This window comes from Leptonotus elevatus, chromosome 1 (genome assembly GCF_054856555.1).
Source record: "Leptonotus elevatus isolate MCC_2025b chromosome 1, RoL_Lele_1.0, whole genome shotgun sequence".
NCBI classification, from domain to species: Eukaryota; Metazoa; Chordata; class Actinopteri; order Syngnathiformes; family Syngnathidae; genus Leptonotus; species Leptonotus elevatus.
Genome location: NC_141239.1, coordinates 15,566,362 through 15,582,999, shown reverse-complemented (window position 1 = coordinate 15,582,999; position 16,638 = coordinate 15,566,362). Strand labels below are relative to the sequence as shown.

The 16,638-nt window shown below is 42.4% G+C and overlaps 1 protein-coding gene across 5 annotated transcripts; it reads right to left on the bottom strand.

Annotated features, from left to right (window-relative positions):
• Nucleotides 1-2,341: 2,341 nt before the first annotated feature.
• LOC147181034 (SLAM family member 5-like) lies at nt 2,342-16,532 on the bottom strand. Of its 5 annotated transcripts, XR_015094935.1 has the most exons (7): nt 13,954-16,532; nt 11,368-11,664; nt 10,824-11,093; nt 8,648-8,724; nt 4,614-4,703; nt 4,076-4,116; nt 3,894-3,994 (listed from the first exon to the last, which is right to left on the bottom strand). XR_015094935.1 is itself a non-coding variant. In XM_086077179.1 (6 exons), the coding sequence occupies exons 1-6, from the start codon at nt 14,006-14,008 to the stop codon at nt 3,794-3,796; spliced, it is 954 nt and encodes a 317-aa protein (XP_085933305.1). In that variant the 5' UTR covers nt 14,009-16,532; the 3' UTR covers nt 2,342-3,793. The 5 variants fall into 5 exon arrangements, 2 of the variants coding, with proteins under 2 accessions (XP_085933305.1, XP_085933318.1); XM_086077179.1 differs by lacking the exon at nt 8,648-8,724 and having other exon boundaries at nt 2,342-3,994; XR_015094938.1 differs by lacking the exons at nt 3,894-3,994; nt 4,076-4,116 and adding an exon at nt 9,848-9,965 and having other exon boundaries at nt 4,613-4,703.
• Nucleotides 16,533-16,638: the final 106 nt, after the last annotated feature.

The window sequence follows — 16,638 nt, the reverse complement described above, 5'->3', positions numbered from 1 at the left end:
CAGCTCTTTAGAGTCCACTTTTCCCATGGTGTGAGACAATCAGTGAGGGAGAGACGTTATTAGACAAGATGTGATGGCTTAAACAACCTCTGTTGGAGGCTTTTCCAGTTTGACATCTTTCACACCTCTTTCAAACCATCTTTTCTCACTGCTCAGAATCTGGACATTGTTGTCCTCACGGATTGTCCCTTCTTTTTTGGTGCCCTTCTATGGCTCGTATAAAGGTTTGTTGGTTTCGCCAAGGTAGAGGTTGCTGCGCTTCTCACCAAACTACGCTACACTGAATTGGAAAAACAACATTGCTGACGTAGCTTCTCTGGATTTTGTCCTTGGAGTGCACCAGCTTGTCTGAAAGTGTTGCAAGTTTTGAAGCTCATCATTATGTTACGTTTGGAGAAAATCCTTTCCATTTTCTCTGCCAAACCAGCCCGAGCCTTGTTTATCCTCAGGATCACGTGCGGTGGCCCTTGTCCTCCTGACAGAAAGGCCTAATTAGGATACCGGTAGTTACTTCACAGTGCGTTCTTGATGTATGTCTGCTTCTTTTGTCTTGTGTTGTTGGTGAGAATTCCAAGGGTTTGAAGCAAACAAAAAATAACCACATGTTCCGATTTTTTTTTTCTCCAGTGCCAAGGGCTCTCGTATTTTTGGGGGAAAAAATTACCATTCAACTGCTAAATAGCAAGCCAGCATTAAGTGCAAGAACCCAATTTGTGCATTTTTCATTTCTTCACAAAAATCAACTCATTCAAAATTTAAATATTATCCAAATCCACGGAAAAAACCCCCGATAAGGCCTACTCACGTTCAGGGCAGTATAAGACCCGGTGCTATCGAGTGGTGAATGGTGTTATTATAACTACAGTCAACCGATTCGATTCTGCACCCGAAGATCCGTTAATTCTTTCTTTTTTTTTCAAAAGCAGTACTGATGTGTCTTTGACGTCTTCCTGAGTGAAACTGATGTCGCTCTCCAAAGAGTACATTCATATTAACCGCTTGTGGTCAGCAAAAAATTCTAGTATTAGTGCTATGCAACTCCAGTGGTAAATGACAGAATCGACTAAGTAAAATGCTCAAACCATCCATCCATGTATTATCTTAACCATGCATCCACCCATCCATTTCCCCAACCGCTTATTGGTGTTTTCCAATTTTATTGAGTCATGGCATATTTCACATTGGAAAAAATCTCAAATCACAAAATAAATAAAAAGTGTATACACAGATCTGACATCTCGTGGAAGAGTATTTAATTGTTACTATGTATGTAGTTGGCATCGGAAATTTAACAAAAACAGTTTTGTTTTTAAATAGAAAATATATTTTTGTCAAAATAGTTGACTTTAAATAGTTTCCCACAGCACACCTGATGATCTCTCACTGCACACTGGTGAATCACTGGCTCAAACAACAAAGTATGTTTATTGTTTATATTGAAGTGCAATGCTATGTAGAGTTGAATTCATCCTGTGATTGAGCTCGGATCGCAATTGCAATAACATTTTCCACATTGAATTTAATTGAAATGACATTTATCCGGTCCGGTCGCTGAAAGCACAACTTTGTTTGTTATATATTTTTAAAAAGTAGCTGTGTGAAATGTAAATATTTATCAAAGTACAATAAAAGACAGCAGTACATAAAAAAAGTGACAAATTCAGCTTTATTGTCAATTTCCTCACATTTGGTGGACATACAAAAAGTAACAGATGTACCTTAATTCAGAAACTTAATTCATTCCGTGACCTTGTTTGTAACTTGAAATGTTCGTAACTTGAAATGTTAATGACGTAAAATTTCCCATTAAAATAAATGGGAATCATGAATGAATGAATCAATTAATTCGGTCCAGCCCTGAAAATAGTTACCTTGTCCCGCCGCACGCATCCGGCCCGCCTACATCGACGATAAATTGCAATCACACCGCCAGAAAATGCTCAACCCTCGTTTGGTGTTTAATGTTAATTAATTAATTGATTAATTAAAAAAAATCCGCCGTTTTCGGCTTTCGGCCAAGCATTTTTCATTTGCGGTTTTTGGTTTCTGCCAAAAAATTTCATTTCGGTGCATCCCTAATAATATGTTCTATGCAACCCCAATAGTCTAAATACTGTATACTGGTTGATATTGCATTTGTGGAATAGGAGTTAAGCAACAAAATCCAGCAGTTCTTATCAATATCAGAAGGCGGCCATTTTGCCACTTGCTGTCGGGTGAAAATGACATCATAGTTGCTCAGGTCTCAGGTAACAACCAACCACAGCGCTTCAGAAAACAGGTGAACTGTGATTGGTTGTTGCCTGAGCCTTGATCAACTGTGAGGTCATCTTCAGTCGACAGCAAGTGGCAAAATGGCCGCCCCCTGAGATGGATAAAAACGGCTGAATTTTGCTTCATAACTCGTATTCCACAAATGTAATATGAATCAGAATGTCATTTTAAGACTGGTGAGGTCACATATAACATATTATTGTCAATAAATGTTTAAGGTTGGCTTCCTCTTTAAGAGTAAAAAACAAACAAAATAAAAAACAGCACAACTATCGCAATGAATTTGCACAGAGCCAATGCACATGTACGTAACAAGAGAAACTCCCTCGTCACCCTTCCTCCTCCTCTCCCCCTCTTTCTGCGGCCCTGCCGCTGCCCCCTGCCCTTCTTGTCGTCTCCTTCCCCCCTCCCCGGTACGCCTTCCTTCCCCTCCCCTGGGCCGGGGGCTCCATTCATGGCCCGGGTGTCGGTGCTCCGGGGGCCGGCGGGGAAGGCTGGGGTTTGATGTTGTGCCCGCCCCGCTCCGGTGGGCGTTCTGGCGCCTCGGGCGGGACCCAGTATCCGGGGGGCGAGCCCTATCGCCCAGCCGGGCTGGTCCCATATGCCCGCCGGGGTCCCAGTGGGGTGGGTGGGGGTATTGGTGGGCGGGGGCGCCTCCTGCCCCCGCCCGTTTGGGGGGGGCCCCGCTGGTCGCTCCTCTTAACTCACTACACTAGGTTTGCACAATACACTTTTATAGACATATAGGGCACATAACACACTTTGGAGGGGTGGGGTAGGGTGGATACACCGTCTTCACCCTACAACCTATTTTTTTTTTTTAATGCACCACATACACTCAGTGACATGCCTGGGAGGCGGGTGGATCGGAGCGTGGGAATATCATTTCCCTCGGCTCCGGTTCACCTGCTCCTAATTTTAATGCACCACACACACACACACACTTGTATATACACTGGGTGGGGTCACATTCACGGTTTAGGGGTAGAGTTCGCCAGTCGGCGAGCTGGCGGACTCAGTAACAGGGGTTAACTTTCACAAAGAACGCTGGGGTGACGACCGGGGCCTTTCCCCGCTAGGCCTGGGGTTCGGGGTTGTCGGCCGTCCTCCGGTGCCCCCATCTCCCCTTCTGCCCCCGGTGTTCCGTCCCTCCACGTGGCGGGGGGTGGGGTGGGCGCGGCTGCACTCTCCGCTCCGCTGTCCGGCCCCTCTTCGGCGCCGGTGCCTGGGTGCGGGGGGTCCCCGGGGGCTGGGGGTCGGGGGTTGGGGGGCTGCCGGTTGGTCGGGGTGGGGTCGGGGGGGATGGGGGCGGCTTTGTTGGGGGGGGGGGATGGGTGCTGGGGGGGGGGTGCCTGGCGGGCCTGCAGTGCCCCGTCCTGCTGTGTTGGGTCGGGGGCGCCGGCCGTGTTGGGGTGGGGGGCGCTCCTGAAATGTTTTCAACAACCCAGAAGCGTCTAGCTGCATCTATTCAAGAACTGAAATCTACAGACAATGAAATGTATAAACGAAGTGAGCATTGCTACAATGACGATAACGGATTATTACTGGGCCCCGGGACAAGCTTTGGATCCGCTTCCAGCTTCTCCTGCTGATTTGCATGCCTGACAACTCGAGCGTACATGGTCTCGCCCGGTGCTGTGTGTTGTCCCACCAAGGAGTAGGTGGAGTCTGGATATACATCGATATTATTGACATCCGCATTTGGTGGCAGGTTCATCCCCTGCAAGCAAATCAAGTGAAAATATTTAACTATTATTTGGGTACAGTGCCTTTTGGCAGATTGTATGATTCAAGGACTTGCCCGAGAAACTTCATGTTGCCTGGTAGCCCGTCTTTTTCTTCCTGTAAGGTGTTTGCACAAATCACTGAGAATTTTACTAAAATAACATGAAATACAGATTATAGCCAATAATGTAACAACGTCCCCACAGTGGTATAACCAGAAACCAATCAGGACAAAGTATTGGGGTTTGGATAAGGGGCCAAAAGGTTAGTTTATGGGGACAGAGTTAATATTACAAGCATTAGTGTAAAGGAGTTAATCGAGTTGGGGTTTGAGAACAATTTTTTGAATCTTAGGTTGGGTTTAATATTTTGAATAAACAGTACTGGATTAGTGTAAAAAGAACCATGATTACGGGTAAGGGTCTAAGTATTGGGCCAAGTGTTTAGTTAGGCTTAGGATTTCGATTAAATTGCACTCAAGTTTGTGTAAGTGAGGCAATGATTTGGACTACCATAAGGGTATCAGTACAAGGGTTACAAAGGGTTTAGGACACGACAAGACCAATAATTAACACCATCAGGACATAAGTGGAACAACAACAAGCTCAACTTACTTAAAGTAATTCCTGTGATAACACCAAGGCCAACAAATAGGCCTACTACTGGTATCCATATCCAGGTGGCTATTGTGCTTCCGCTGGATTCTGTGGATGGGAGAAAAAAAAGCCTATAAAATAGATTACTGAATGTTAAGAAATAATGTATTTTCTATGACTAATTATGCTGTAGTAATTTCTACAAAAGACATAGAAAGTAAGCACACTACGGTTGCTCAGAGAGGCCGCACTTGGCAAGCCTACCACTAATTCTTATTTTGCGTGAGCGACAGCGACTTGGCAGCCGGAGCAAAGCTTGGCGAGTGAGGCAAAAAGATCGAGCAAGCCGGATTTAACGTGGACGTTGGGCCGTGAAGATCATGAAGTTCCCGTTGAGAACGTGGCAAAAATGTCGAACTGCAAGGTGGACGGCGGGTGTAACTTGCGGCTGAAGAAGCTTGTTGTGGTGGCTTGGTGATGCCGTTGTGCATCTGTTCAATGACAGCTCCGACGGCGACTTTGCTGACATCAGTCGAAAGCATGAGAGGGCCGCTGGGTCGTGGGAATGCCAACGTGGTGGCATCGGCTTGAGCCTGTTTTGCGGCGTCAAAAGCGCAAGTGTTTTTTGCTTGCCGGTCAGGACCTCGTAGAGCGGTGCCAATGTGGTTGCTATTCCGGGAAGAAAGCGGTGGTAGTAATTCATCATGCCGATGAACTTCTGTAGGCCTTTCACGGTGGTAGGTGTTGGGAACTCGCTGATAGTGGCAACTTTGCTTGGGAGGGGCCATGCACTGGACGCAGAGACTTCATGGCCCAGGAACTCGACCTTGGTCACACCGAAGATGCACTTTTCTGGACGCACGACCAGGCCGTTGTCTTGCAGGCGCTGCAGAACGGCACAGACATGGCCTTGGCGTTCCTCCTCACATGTGGAATAGATGATGAAGGTAGAAGAATATCTGATCCATCATCTGTTAGAAGGTAGTGCTGCTGTTCCTCAAGCTCAAGGTTGAGTAGTTGAACACAAAAATGGAATAGGGAATCTAGTTTTGGGACCACAGCCAGTGCCGCACATTAGCACGCTGCTAGAGGATTACACTCAGGACGAGATCGCACATCTAACTAGTAAATATGGAAGCTTATGCTATGGCTATGTTGGAACAGCGGCCTTACGTGAGTGACTGGCCGGCTAAATTAATTTAATGTCACACGCTGTTCATGAGCTTCGGGAACCTGACCGTTCCTTGTGTTCAACATTCTTACAATTGTAATGTAATTTAAGAAAGATTACAACGTAATCTTGTGGATTTAAAGGGGAAATAAACCACTGTGTGATAAAATGCATATTATGTTTGTGTAAATTTGATATTTAGACAAAAATGTCTGATGTTATCTTTTTAATTTCCCAGAAGTCAAAACATAGGACAAAGGTGTCCGAACTACGGCCCGGGGGCCATTTGCCACCCACCATCCATTTAAATAAAATATATATATTATTATCTCTTTGACTGCCAACCATTTTCAGAAAAGAGAACATGTGGGTGCCAGCTGATTTAGAGCATTTTGACTGATCTTTCAAGGTCCACAGAAAATTTTGGATATGGAAACACAGATACTACCAAATGAAAGATTGAACTCTCATCTTTCATCAGAAAAAAAAAAGTTTGTTTCTACCTTATTCAGTTTTTCAGTAATCAACAATAGAAAATAGGTTAGTTTCATCCAAATGCTCTGTTTTGGACCAAAATACGGAGAAATCAAGCTTTTTGTGAAACTATATTATTTCATGCACTCTAGTGAATTTGACACCTTTTTTTCCCATGAATGATGCTACAAACACCTAAACAGTGCTTTACTTCTGTAAAACACTACCACCAACAATGAAAACGTGTTTTTTGATAGCAAAATAAGTTTATTTACATTCAACAGTGTAACAATTTGACAAAACAATTTGGCAAACTATTTACAAATGTGTGCAACTGTGGTACTATTTACAATTGTGTGGATGTTACAACTACACAGTTTTTCTTTTTGTGTGGTATATTGTGTAACACTCCTCTGCGTGCAAGGGGACGCGGCAGGATTTGCACCACAGATTAGTTTCACTGCGATTGCCCCTTCACGTGCACTTTCTTGCCGGCCTTTTTTTCCAGGGAGTAGCAGGTATATACTGCAGTGTGTGTTTGGCCATGTTGTCATCAAGTCTACTCTCATCATGATACGGTGACCTGGTGTTACGTCTGGCTTCCTCGTGTCCGTCAGTTCCTATACCAGGTGGTAAGAGATGTTCTGATCCATCTTATCCACTCCATTCATGGTGGCATCGTAGTCCAGAACCAGTGTCTTCTCCGTGATCAGACTGTACCCACTCCTCCAATGACTACGCATTGGACTTGGGGTACTCTTTATCGTCCGATTGAACGTCCGCCTGTACAGAAGTGCTCGGTTGTGCACCACGTTTTCCGCCGTTAGCATCGCTAGCCGGTGAGGCTTTATGACGTGATCGAAGCCGCCGCGTCAACGCTTCCAACTTCGGCGTCAACGCTTCCAACTTCAGCGTCAACCTCGGAGTCACCATCATCATCATCAATGTGTTCTTTAGCACTGGTCGATGTTTTTCATCTTTGAAAAAAATGCTCAAGCGTGAGCTGCTTGCAACCGGTCGCCATTTTCGCTTCCTCAGCCATTCTCCCCTCAACACTCTAGCTCCACCTCACGTCTTCTACTACTGACTCCTACCCGATCTTGTCCAAAGAGAGTCATCGCTGCCATCTAGTGCCCATAAATAGTCATTATACTAACTCGATCTGCTTGATACTTTGAGCACAGATGGCCAAGGCTTTCCTCCACCCGTTTCCATTAAAAAACATAGTTAACGTCTTTTAACGTTTTTGGCGGCACTCATTTGGATTTTACTAAACGTTATTAAACGTTTTTGGCGGTCAAAGAGTTATTATTATTATTTATATTGTTTTTCTTCCATTTTTTGCCGGCCCATGGCATGCACATGGGTGGAAATTACACGGGAATGAGGTATGGGGTGCAGAGCTATGGAAAGACATTTGGGACAAGGTACAGGGTGTGAAAATTACGGTGTCACATGTAGATGCACACACTAAAAATACAGATTCTGAAGCACTACACAATCAAGCGGTAGACCAGTTAGTAAAAGCGATGATAGTGCAGAGGGAATCCACGGTGGGCCTAGCAAGATGGGTACATCGGAAAAGCGGACATTGGGGTATCCAGGGGACCCAACAGTGGGCCCTGGATCGAGGCATTGATCTAAAGATAGATGATGTAAAAACAGCGGTCGGAAATTGTGAAAAAAAATGCCAAAACAGGTGATAACAAAAGGGGAAAATTTGACAAAGCTGGAGTAATTATAGCGCAGGGGAAAGATAGCTCTGTGGCCGTAATGTATCGTGGAGACGAAAAGTGGGTGAATGTTCCCGTTAATAAATGTTATTTACGAGAAAACTAATCCGAGCGTGTAGTTGTCTATGTATATGTGTACAGGTATGACTTCTCCTCGATTGGGGATCCAAGTACAACGAGAAGATGTATGCTTGCCGAAGACATGGTGGTGCCGGACGATGGGGCATCGGAGGCTTTGCAGGTGGTGTGCTCCTGATGGGGATGATCGTCCTTTGCTGGGAGCCGATTCAGACGGTGTTGGACGAACGCTGGAGCGTTACGGTGGAGAAACGCAGCTGACAACCGCACCCAGGACGACTTTACTTGTCCAGGCGGGCAAGCCTGCCTGATTGCCAACGTAAGCAGTGATTGTCCGCTCCAAGTGCATCTGAGGTGCTTCCGTGGCCAGGACATTCCTGTGATAGCCGGAGGGTGCCAACTGACGGTGAATGCCACGTGTTCTTTATGTGAGTATGATACGGAAAAAAGGAATTGCACCGGGAACAGCAATGGCACTGACTGGACAATCACCAATGTCACAACCCACTTTGTTCCTAACGTGCCGACCTGTGTGAAGATGGCACATGGACTGATTCGAACTGAGGTACGGTGGACAATCAAGTTCCCTATCTTACCAGAGTGTCATCGTGCTCGACGGGCGTGGTATGACACTCTTCTGGGGGGGACAGGAACGTTGCTGGGATCCGCCAACCTGATTGACAACCAGATTACTACAAGCAAGCTGCACTACACTGGTTAATACACACATTATGCATTAGTAAAAGTGGCATAGTGGATGCAAACTGAGGTGCAAGGTCAAGCACAGAATGTATTAATTTGGGAAAACAAGTGCAGTTTCGAGAAAAAGTAAACAACTACACTAATGAGGTATTGCAAAATATGACTGATTGGATGAATTGGACTGCGTGTTCATTGCAATACATACATGCCAAAGTACAAAGAAATCGATTTAAAGCAATTGTAATAACAAATAATTATTACGAATGGCGAAGGATATGGAATATTACTACTAATGTTTGGTTATGCTTACAGGCGGAAAAAACTGTGTGCACCGGCACATGGGTGCAATATAATGTAACCACCGTCATAACATTACTAAATTACAGATAATGACAGTGGTAGCCAAGGAACAGGTACTTGCAGTGGCAAAGACGGTGGAACAATCATCAGCGTCGCACTGGTATGATATATTCACAGGATTATCACCCTTTGGACGAAAAGTAACGACTCCTCCATTGATTGTACTTGTTGTGGTATTATGTGCGATATCTTTACTCAATGTATGTACTTGCTTCTATGTGAAACGGTTAAAACGCGCCATGGATGACAAATTAACTAGAACACTTTTGGAATAAGGGGACGATATTTTGAAATAGCATGTATGGATAATATCGATGGGAAACAATCACTTTCCATACTGGTCAATTATGGGAGGATCATCAAACGACAAAACTATAACAGGGGTATGGGTCTATAATGAACCCATTTGATTTGGACAAATGTGCCAGGACCAATGCATTATCTGAAAATATTATGAGGTTTCATGAGTCCAGGGGGTAGAATGAAGGGAAAATAACCATGGTTTGATATGTCCTCATGTAACCTCTTATATAAAGATATGTTGTTGTCCTGAACTGTTGTACGAATCCAGGTGCCCAACAATTTGTAAATAAAGGGCAGAATCAGCCTGGGAGTGAATACTTTGTTTATACTACAGTCTTCCCTGCTTCGCAAACATGTTTTCGAGAGTGTCTGGGAGAGGGCTTGGACAGCCCGGTACACGGTCCGGGCGGAGTTAGCTGTGGAATACGTACCATTGCCCAGCCGTTATTGCAGCTCGTTTTACCCGGACCGTGGGCTCTCCGGTCTAGTGTCAAGGTAAGCGCTGATGATGAACATATTCCGCTGCTTAGCATTGAAGTGTGTTGATTGCTGTTTGCGGGGAATAAAAGGCACCATTATTCTAGCAAAGCGAGTTTTGTTTATTGCTGTTTGCGGGGAATAAAAGGCACCATTATTCTAGCAAAGCATATCAGTCTCTGTGTATTCATTGTTGCCGCAGTGGTGAGGCAAGCCATGATGTGCGGATTATAGACAGTGGTTCTGAAGAAATGACAGGAAGCAGAGCTGGAGGTGGCAGAAATGAAGATGTTGAGGTTTTCTTTAGGAGTCACTAGGATGCATAGCTTTGGAAATGACCTCATCGGAGGAGCAACCAAGGTTATAATAATAATAATAACGCATTGGATTTATATAGCGCTTTTCTATCTAATCAGATACTCAAAGACGCTCCATTGTGGTTGCATTATTCGTGCGCTCACACATTCCCACTGTGCTGGCGGTAAGCTACTCAAGTAGCCACAGCTGCCCTGGGGCAGGCTGACGGAAGCGTGGCTGCCAGTGTGTACCTACGGCCCCTCCGACCACCACCAAACATTCGCACCTTCCATACACCAGTGTGAGTAGCACCGGAGGCAATGTGTGTGAAGTGCCTTGCCCAAGGACACAATAGGAAGACGTAAGAGGCTGTTGGATGTAGTGAGGGAAGCGATAAGGGCAGTTGGTGTTAGGAGGATGCAGAAGATAGACTTCAATGGAAAAGGATGATACGCTATGGCGACCTCTAACAGGACAAGGAGGACAAAGGAGAAGAAGTTCTGCACCATTCTGCCTCTGCTGCACCAGTTTTGCGGGATCTTTACATGAAAGAGGCTACAAATACAAGTGCTGCCTTTGTTGGGTTCTGTGTAACCGACAGCCGACTAGATTCCGGGTAAACTGCGTACTCACCGCCAGGTTGAGAGCAAACTTGCTGAACCGCCTTTGCATCCTGGCTCTTGCTAACCTGGTTGCTGTGTTCGCACACGATAGAGGAATTCAAGGCTCTGATACGCAAAGCTGCCTCCGTTAGCTCGCCTCCGTCCTGGTCGCAGCGATTATGGCGGCATCCAAACTTGGCATTGTGCTGAATTTTGTTGGTACTGCAGGTCACCGTCAAGTTGCAGGAGTCCGAGTCTGCAGACACTGATACCACCTCCAGCTTGACGGGAGATACTGCGGCTGTAAAGTTGACTGGTTAGCATACAGGTGGAAAATAACCCTCTGATTATATTTAGCGGGGTCAGAAATAATGTTTCTGGGTCAATGCGACCAGGAGAATGTTTGACCCGCCTATTTTCATTCAGGTGTAATAATAATCACCCTGGGTCAAATCGACCTGATATGTTCTTTTAAGAAGGAACAGTGATGATCAGGGGTCAATCAGATGAGTAACACTCCTTGTACTTTAATTTCACAGGAACAATAGCAATTTTCCTGGGTCACTTTCACTTACCTTGAATGAGAACTTTGTAGTAGGCCAAATTCTTCCCATCGTTGGAGTTTGCAGTGTAAGGTCCACCATCCTGCTCTTGTAGATTTTTTAATAACAAGGAGAAGTTTTCAAATAATTCCACTCTTCCTTTGAAGTTTGTGCGTATTTTTTTGTCTGTCTGATCTTCATTTGATCTTAGAATGTCAGTTCCATTGACCTTCCAGTAGAAAAGGTCATTGTCCAGCGTAAAAGTGACTTCCTTCACATCCAAACGTACGTCTGCTCCCAGCTTTACAAACTTGGTCTCTGCTCCATACCCTTAAAACACACACACACACACACGCACACACCATAATAAAATAACATGTCACAATATAGCCACCCATCCATTATCCAAACCGCTTATCCTACAAGGCATGCTGGAGCCTATCCCAGCTGTCTTTGGGCAGATGTCACAATATACCAATTGAATAATTGATTGCCAAAACTTTTATGTTATTATATTTAAGGTTGGAGGAATATCAATACCAGGTCTTGGTATCGGGCTGAATTGAATTTAATTAAAAATATAATATTTAACCTTTAAAAAGAGATCAATGCAACTAAGCAAAATATGTGCACAGTGTCAGCTTCATAATAAACCAGAATACGTTTTTGAGGTTGTGGGAACATCTGCAACATGAAATAAACCTGTTGTCCAGCCATATACAAAAATATCAAACCAATTAATGGAAAAATAAATCTATCAAACACATTTGATACATTTTACATACAGCATTCAAAAATATTGCCAAACAAGTAACGTACATAACCTCAGTATATCATGTCCCCTTTAAATTAACATAAAAAAAAGTCTGCTATTAATGGATTTCAGTCAGAGATAATGAAGTGCTATTGCCCCCCCCCCGCCCCCCAACCACACACACTACATCGAAGATTTTACAAAGTAAGTAAGCTTTAAGTAACTAAGTAAGTAAAAAAAGTCATCTATATTTGTATAGCCCCTTTCCTTTCACAGACACAGGTTACAAAGTGCTTTTGTTTAAAAACATGTCATTTTATGATAAAACATACAAAAGCAAAGTAGCATTAGGACCACTCAGAGTTTTCGTTCCCTTAAAGTGAAGCTTTGTTTACTCCTCTTCTATTCATTATCATAGCATCTCCATGCAAATAAAACAGAAGCAAAACCTGACAAACTTGTAGCTTCGTAATATGACTGGATTCTCAACATGACTTTTTTTTATGTAACTTTCTCAACATGACTTTTTTTTTTATTTGAAAAATACAACTTTTCTACAAATAATTACAATTGATTCTCAAAGAACAAATAACTTTTTATGCTATTTAGATTTGTTTAAGGCTTTATTCTTTTAATATGCTTTTTCCCCCACTTTTTCATTATGTGCTTCCTGATCATTTGGCTTATGTTAATGAACATATAACATATAATAATGAACATATAATAATTTAAAAAAATTGCAAATGGGTCTTCCATATGGAATGCAACATGAAAAATCAACTTTTTGAAACTTTTAGCCATGTTAAAATGCTAAAACATGACAAAAATTGTGTTTTCGTCCATTCGCATCTGGACGAGAAATTCAAGGTTATTCTGATCTCCAAGCACCAGCCCCTCCCAACCTGAGCTGTTAGCACGGTTTGATATCATTGCGTGCAGCCCCACCCCCGCACTAAACGCACGGCCATTTTCTCTGAGACCTCCCTCCATGTATCAATAAGCATTCTGTCCAAATGAATTCAAAGCAATCAATTATTCTTCACATTTGCAATGCCAAAGTGCAATGAAATGACAATTGGCTGTCTTAAAATCCATTGGCTGACACTGGTGTAAACCACAAGTAAAACATTTGAGCTGATGAATTCAAATGGATGGCGTAGTGGATAGTGCGCTCGCCCAGTAAGCAACAGAGTGCGGGTTCGTGAGCCTCTGTGGTGCTTTTGTTTCGTCTCCTTCTCTCCTCTAACCTCTCTGCTCCCCTCCTCTTCCATGATTTCTTGCTGCAAGGACACGTTTTGTTTCAAATGTTTATTCAAGAATTGATGCGTGACCAAACGCAGAGATCTAGCAGCCCGTGAAATTTAGAGTCCATTTTAAAAATCTGTAAGTTTCGTGGGCGTTGAGAGAAGCAGCAGGCTCGGACGACGTCATGAAATGGGCAGCCTCAGGGGGAGAGGCGGGGTTTTTATCGAAACCGAGCGTTTGACTTCCTGGTAAGACAAATAGCCACCGAAATAACTCATATTTCATAAGTATTGACATTGCGATTGTGTCAAAGATAAGATTTCGTCATCATATGCCTATAGTTAACTGTGGAAGGGCTTAAAATACCATGGTGTAGTCCCTTTCATAAAACACATTTAGTTTAAAAATAACCATCTTCTCATAATCTTTCTTCTTTTTTATGTCTTTTCTCATCAATGCCAAGACATTTACAGCATAAGTATTTAACTTGAGGTTTTATGACTTTTTTTCAAACAACATTCAGTCATATTACAATTACTGTTACACACTTCGATGAAATATATATTCCCGGTAAACTCCTACTGGCACTAAGCCAAACAACAAACAAAAAGCGATGTTACCTTTCATTCTAGAGGTTTGGAGCATAGAGAGCAGAAGAAATACAACCAGCCTCATGTCACTTCACTGAGGAAGTAAGCTGAGTACACACACACACACACACACACACACACACTTCTCATTTGACAAACAAAACGTGGTGGGTGGACAAGGCAAAAAAAACTGCCAGCATGACTGGAGGAAAACAACATTGAATCGACGCAGACAGAGGGAGACAGGAGACTAAATACACACACTGTGCACCGGTCTTTTTCAAGAATTAATTTTTTTTCTTACAAATAACTCTATTGCTGATAAAACTGTTACAAAAATACATCCTATTATTATGAGCGACCATGCACCAGTCTCCCTTTCCCTACAAGTTGATTATACCTTTAAACCACCACCGACATGGCGTTTTAACATCTCACTGCTAAACGACGTTTGACAAAATTATAAGAAAAGAGAGTGGGCAGACTTTTTGGAAATAAATGACTTTTCAGACCTATCTCCATCTCTTCTCTGGGAAGCTTGGAAAGCATATTTATCTTATAAAAAGAAACAGGATCGAAAATTAGAAAAATACTTGGAAGATAAAATTAAACAACTGACGGATGAGTACGCAATAAACCCAAATAACCAAATATGGACTGACTTACAAAATACAAAAATACAGTTAGACGATATGCTAACTAAAAAGACAGAGTTTATAATACAACAATTGAGATACAACAACTTTGAATGTAATAACAAAGCAGGTAAATTTCTTGCAAACCAACTTCAACGCAATCGGGAAAAATCGCTTATAACGGCTATTAAAGGGACAACTGGTGAATGCACACCATCACCAGAAGAAATTAATCAAATTTTTTACAACTATTATCGCAACCTATACTCAGAAACTAACAGGCCTAACCCAGAGCATATTGAGGCATTCCTCAGTTGCTTAAATATACCTCAGTTAACTACTGAATATAAAGATATTTTAGATGCGCCACTGACTATAAACGAGTTTTACAGTGCTCTAGATAGTATGCCAAATGGCAAAGCACCTGGCCCGGATGGTTATCCGGCTATATTTTTTAAGCACTTCTGGTTAATGCTTGCTCCACTATTCTTAAGAGTAGTAACAGAAATTAAAACTAATGGTCACATACGCCCACACATGAATACAGCAGCAATTAAACTTTTATTAAAGCCAGAAAAAGACCCCGCCCTTCCATCAAGTTACCGTCCGATTTCACTAATTAACACTGATATTAAAATTATCACTAAGGCTTTCGCATCTAGACTAGAAACAGAAATCCCGACAATCATGCATAGCGACCAAACAGGCTTTATTAAAGAGCGTCACTCTACTAATAATATTAGAAGGCTCTTTAACCTTATTAGTATGTCACAGCGGCATGATAAAAAGGCAGTTATTATATCATTGGATGCAGAAAAAGCTTTTGATAAAGTTAACTGGTCCTTCCTCTTTGCTGTTTTAAATAAATTTGGCTTTGGGAAGTCATTTATTCACTGGGTGTCAGTATTATATGATTCTCCTAAAGCTACTGTTACTACTAATGGGATTATATCTAAGAGTTTTACTCTACAGAGAGGCACAAGACAGGGATGCCCACTGTCGCCTTTAATATTTGCAATATTTATTGAACTGCTTGCATTAGCCATACGCCAGGAAAGAATGATTCAAGGAATTCACTCTGGGGTAACAGAGCACAAAATTAATCTATATGCCGATGATATTTTACCTTATTTAGAAAAGCCTGCTATTTCGTTAGGGGAAGTATTTAACTTAATAACTGAATTCTCACAGTTATCAGATTATTCTATTAACTGGACAAAATCAACACTTCTACCTATTACAGAAAATCCATGGAACCCTGCAAGCCGTGACCCACACTACTCATTTCCTATAGGTAATTTAAAATACTTAGGCATAAAAATCTCACCTAAATTAACTGATTTAATTCATTTAAACTTTACTCCACTTCTGGATAGCATTTATAGTGACTTGGAGCGCTGGAATAATCTTCCTATTTCTCTAATAGGACGAATAGCCACTATTAAAATGAAAGTTTTACCCAAAATAAACTATTTTTTCCTCAATGATTCCATTTAAACCTACAGCTAACTGGTTCCAGTTGTTGGACTCGGCCGTTACAAAATTTTAATGGAATAAAAAAAAAGCAAAGATTAGTCGATCTACTCTTCAGAAAAATACATCCAAAGGAGGTCTAGAGGCAGCTAACCAGCTAACCAGCTACAATATATCATTTTATGGGCACAACCCAACAGAGATACTAGAGTGTTTTGCTTCATAGCAAGCCGATAAATTTCACCGCTAGGTTCCACTGACACAACTTCATTTTAACCCGAACTCACCTACGCTCAGCTCACACTTCAATCCATCGTCCAGCTGCCTCATATACGAGGTTTGAATTTGGTGGAAATTGGATAAAATCTCTTGATAGAATTCTCTTTAAAGAAGTCTCGGAAATGGTCAAAATTATTACACGATGGATGCTTCAAATAAAATGTCAGGCTTCATTTTCTAGACTTTTTTTTTTTAGGTCTGCCCATGATAGACATATCCATTTTCATGTTGCTAAATTAGGGAAACTGGCTTTGATTTTTCAAAATTTCTCATCAAATTTTGTCACCATGCTCTTCTACTCAACAAACAATGACAAAAACTAAAAAAA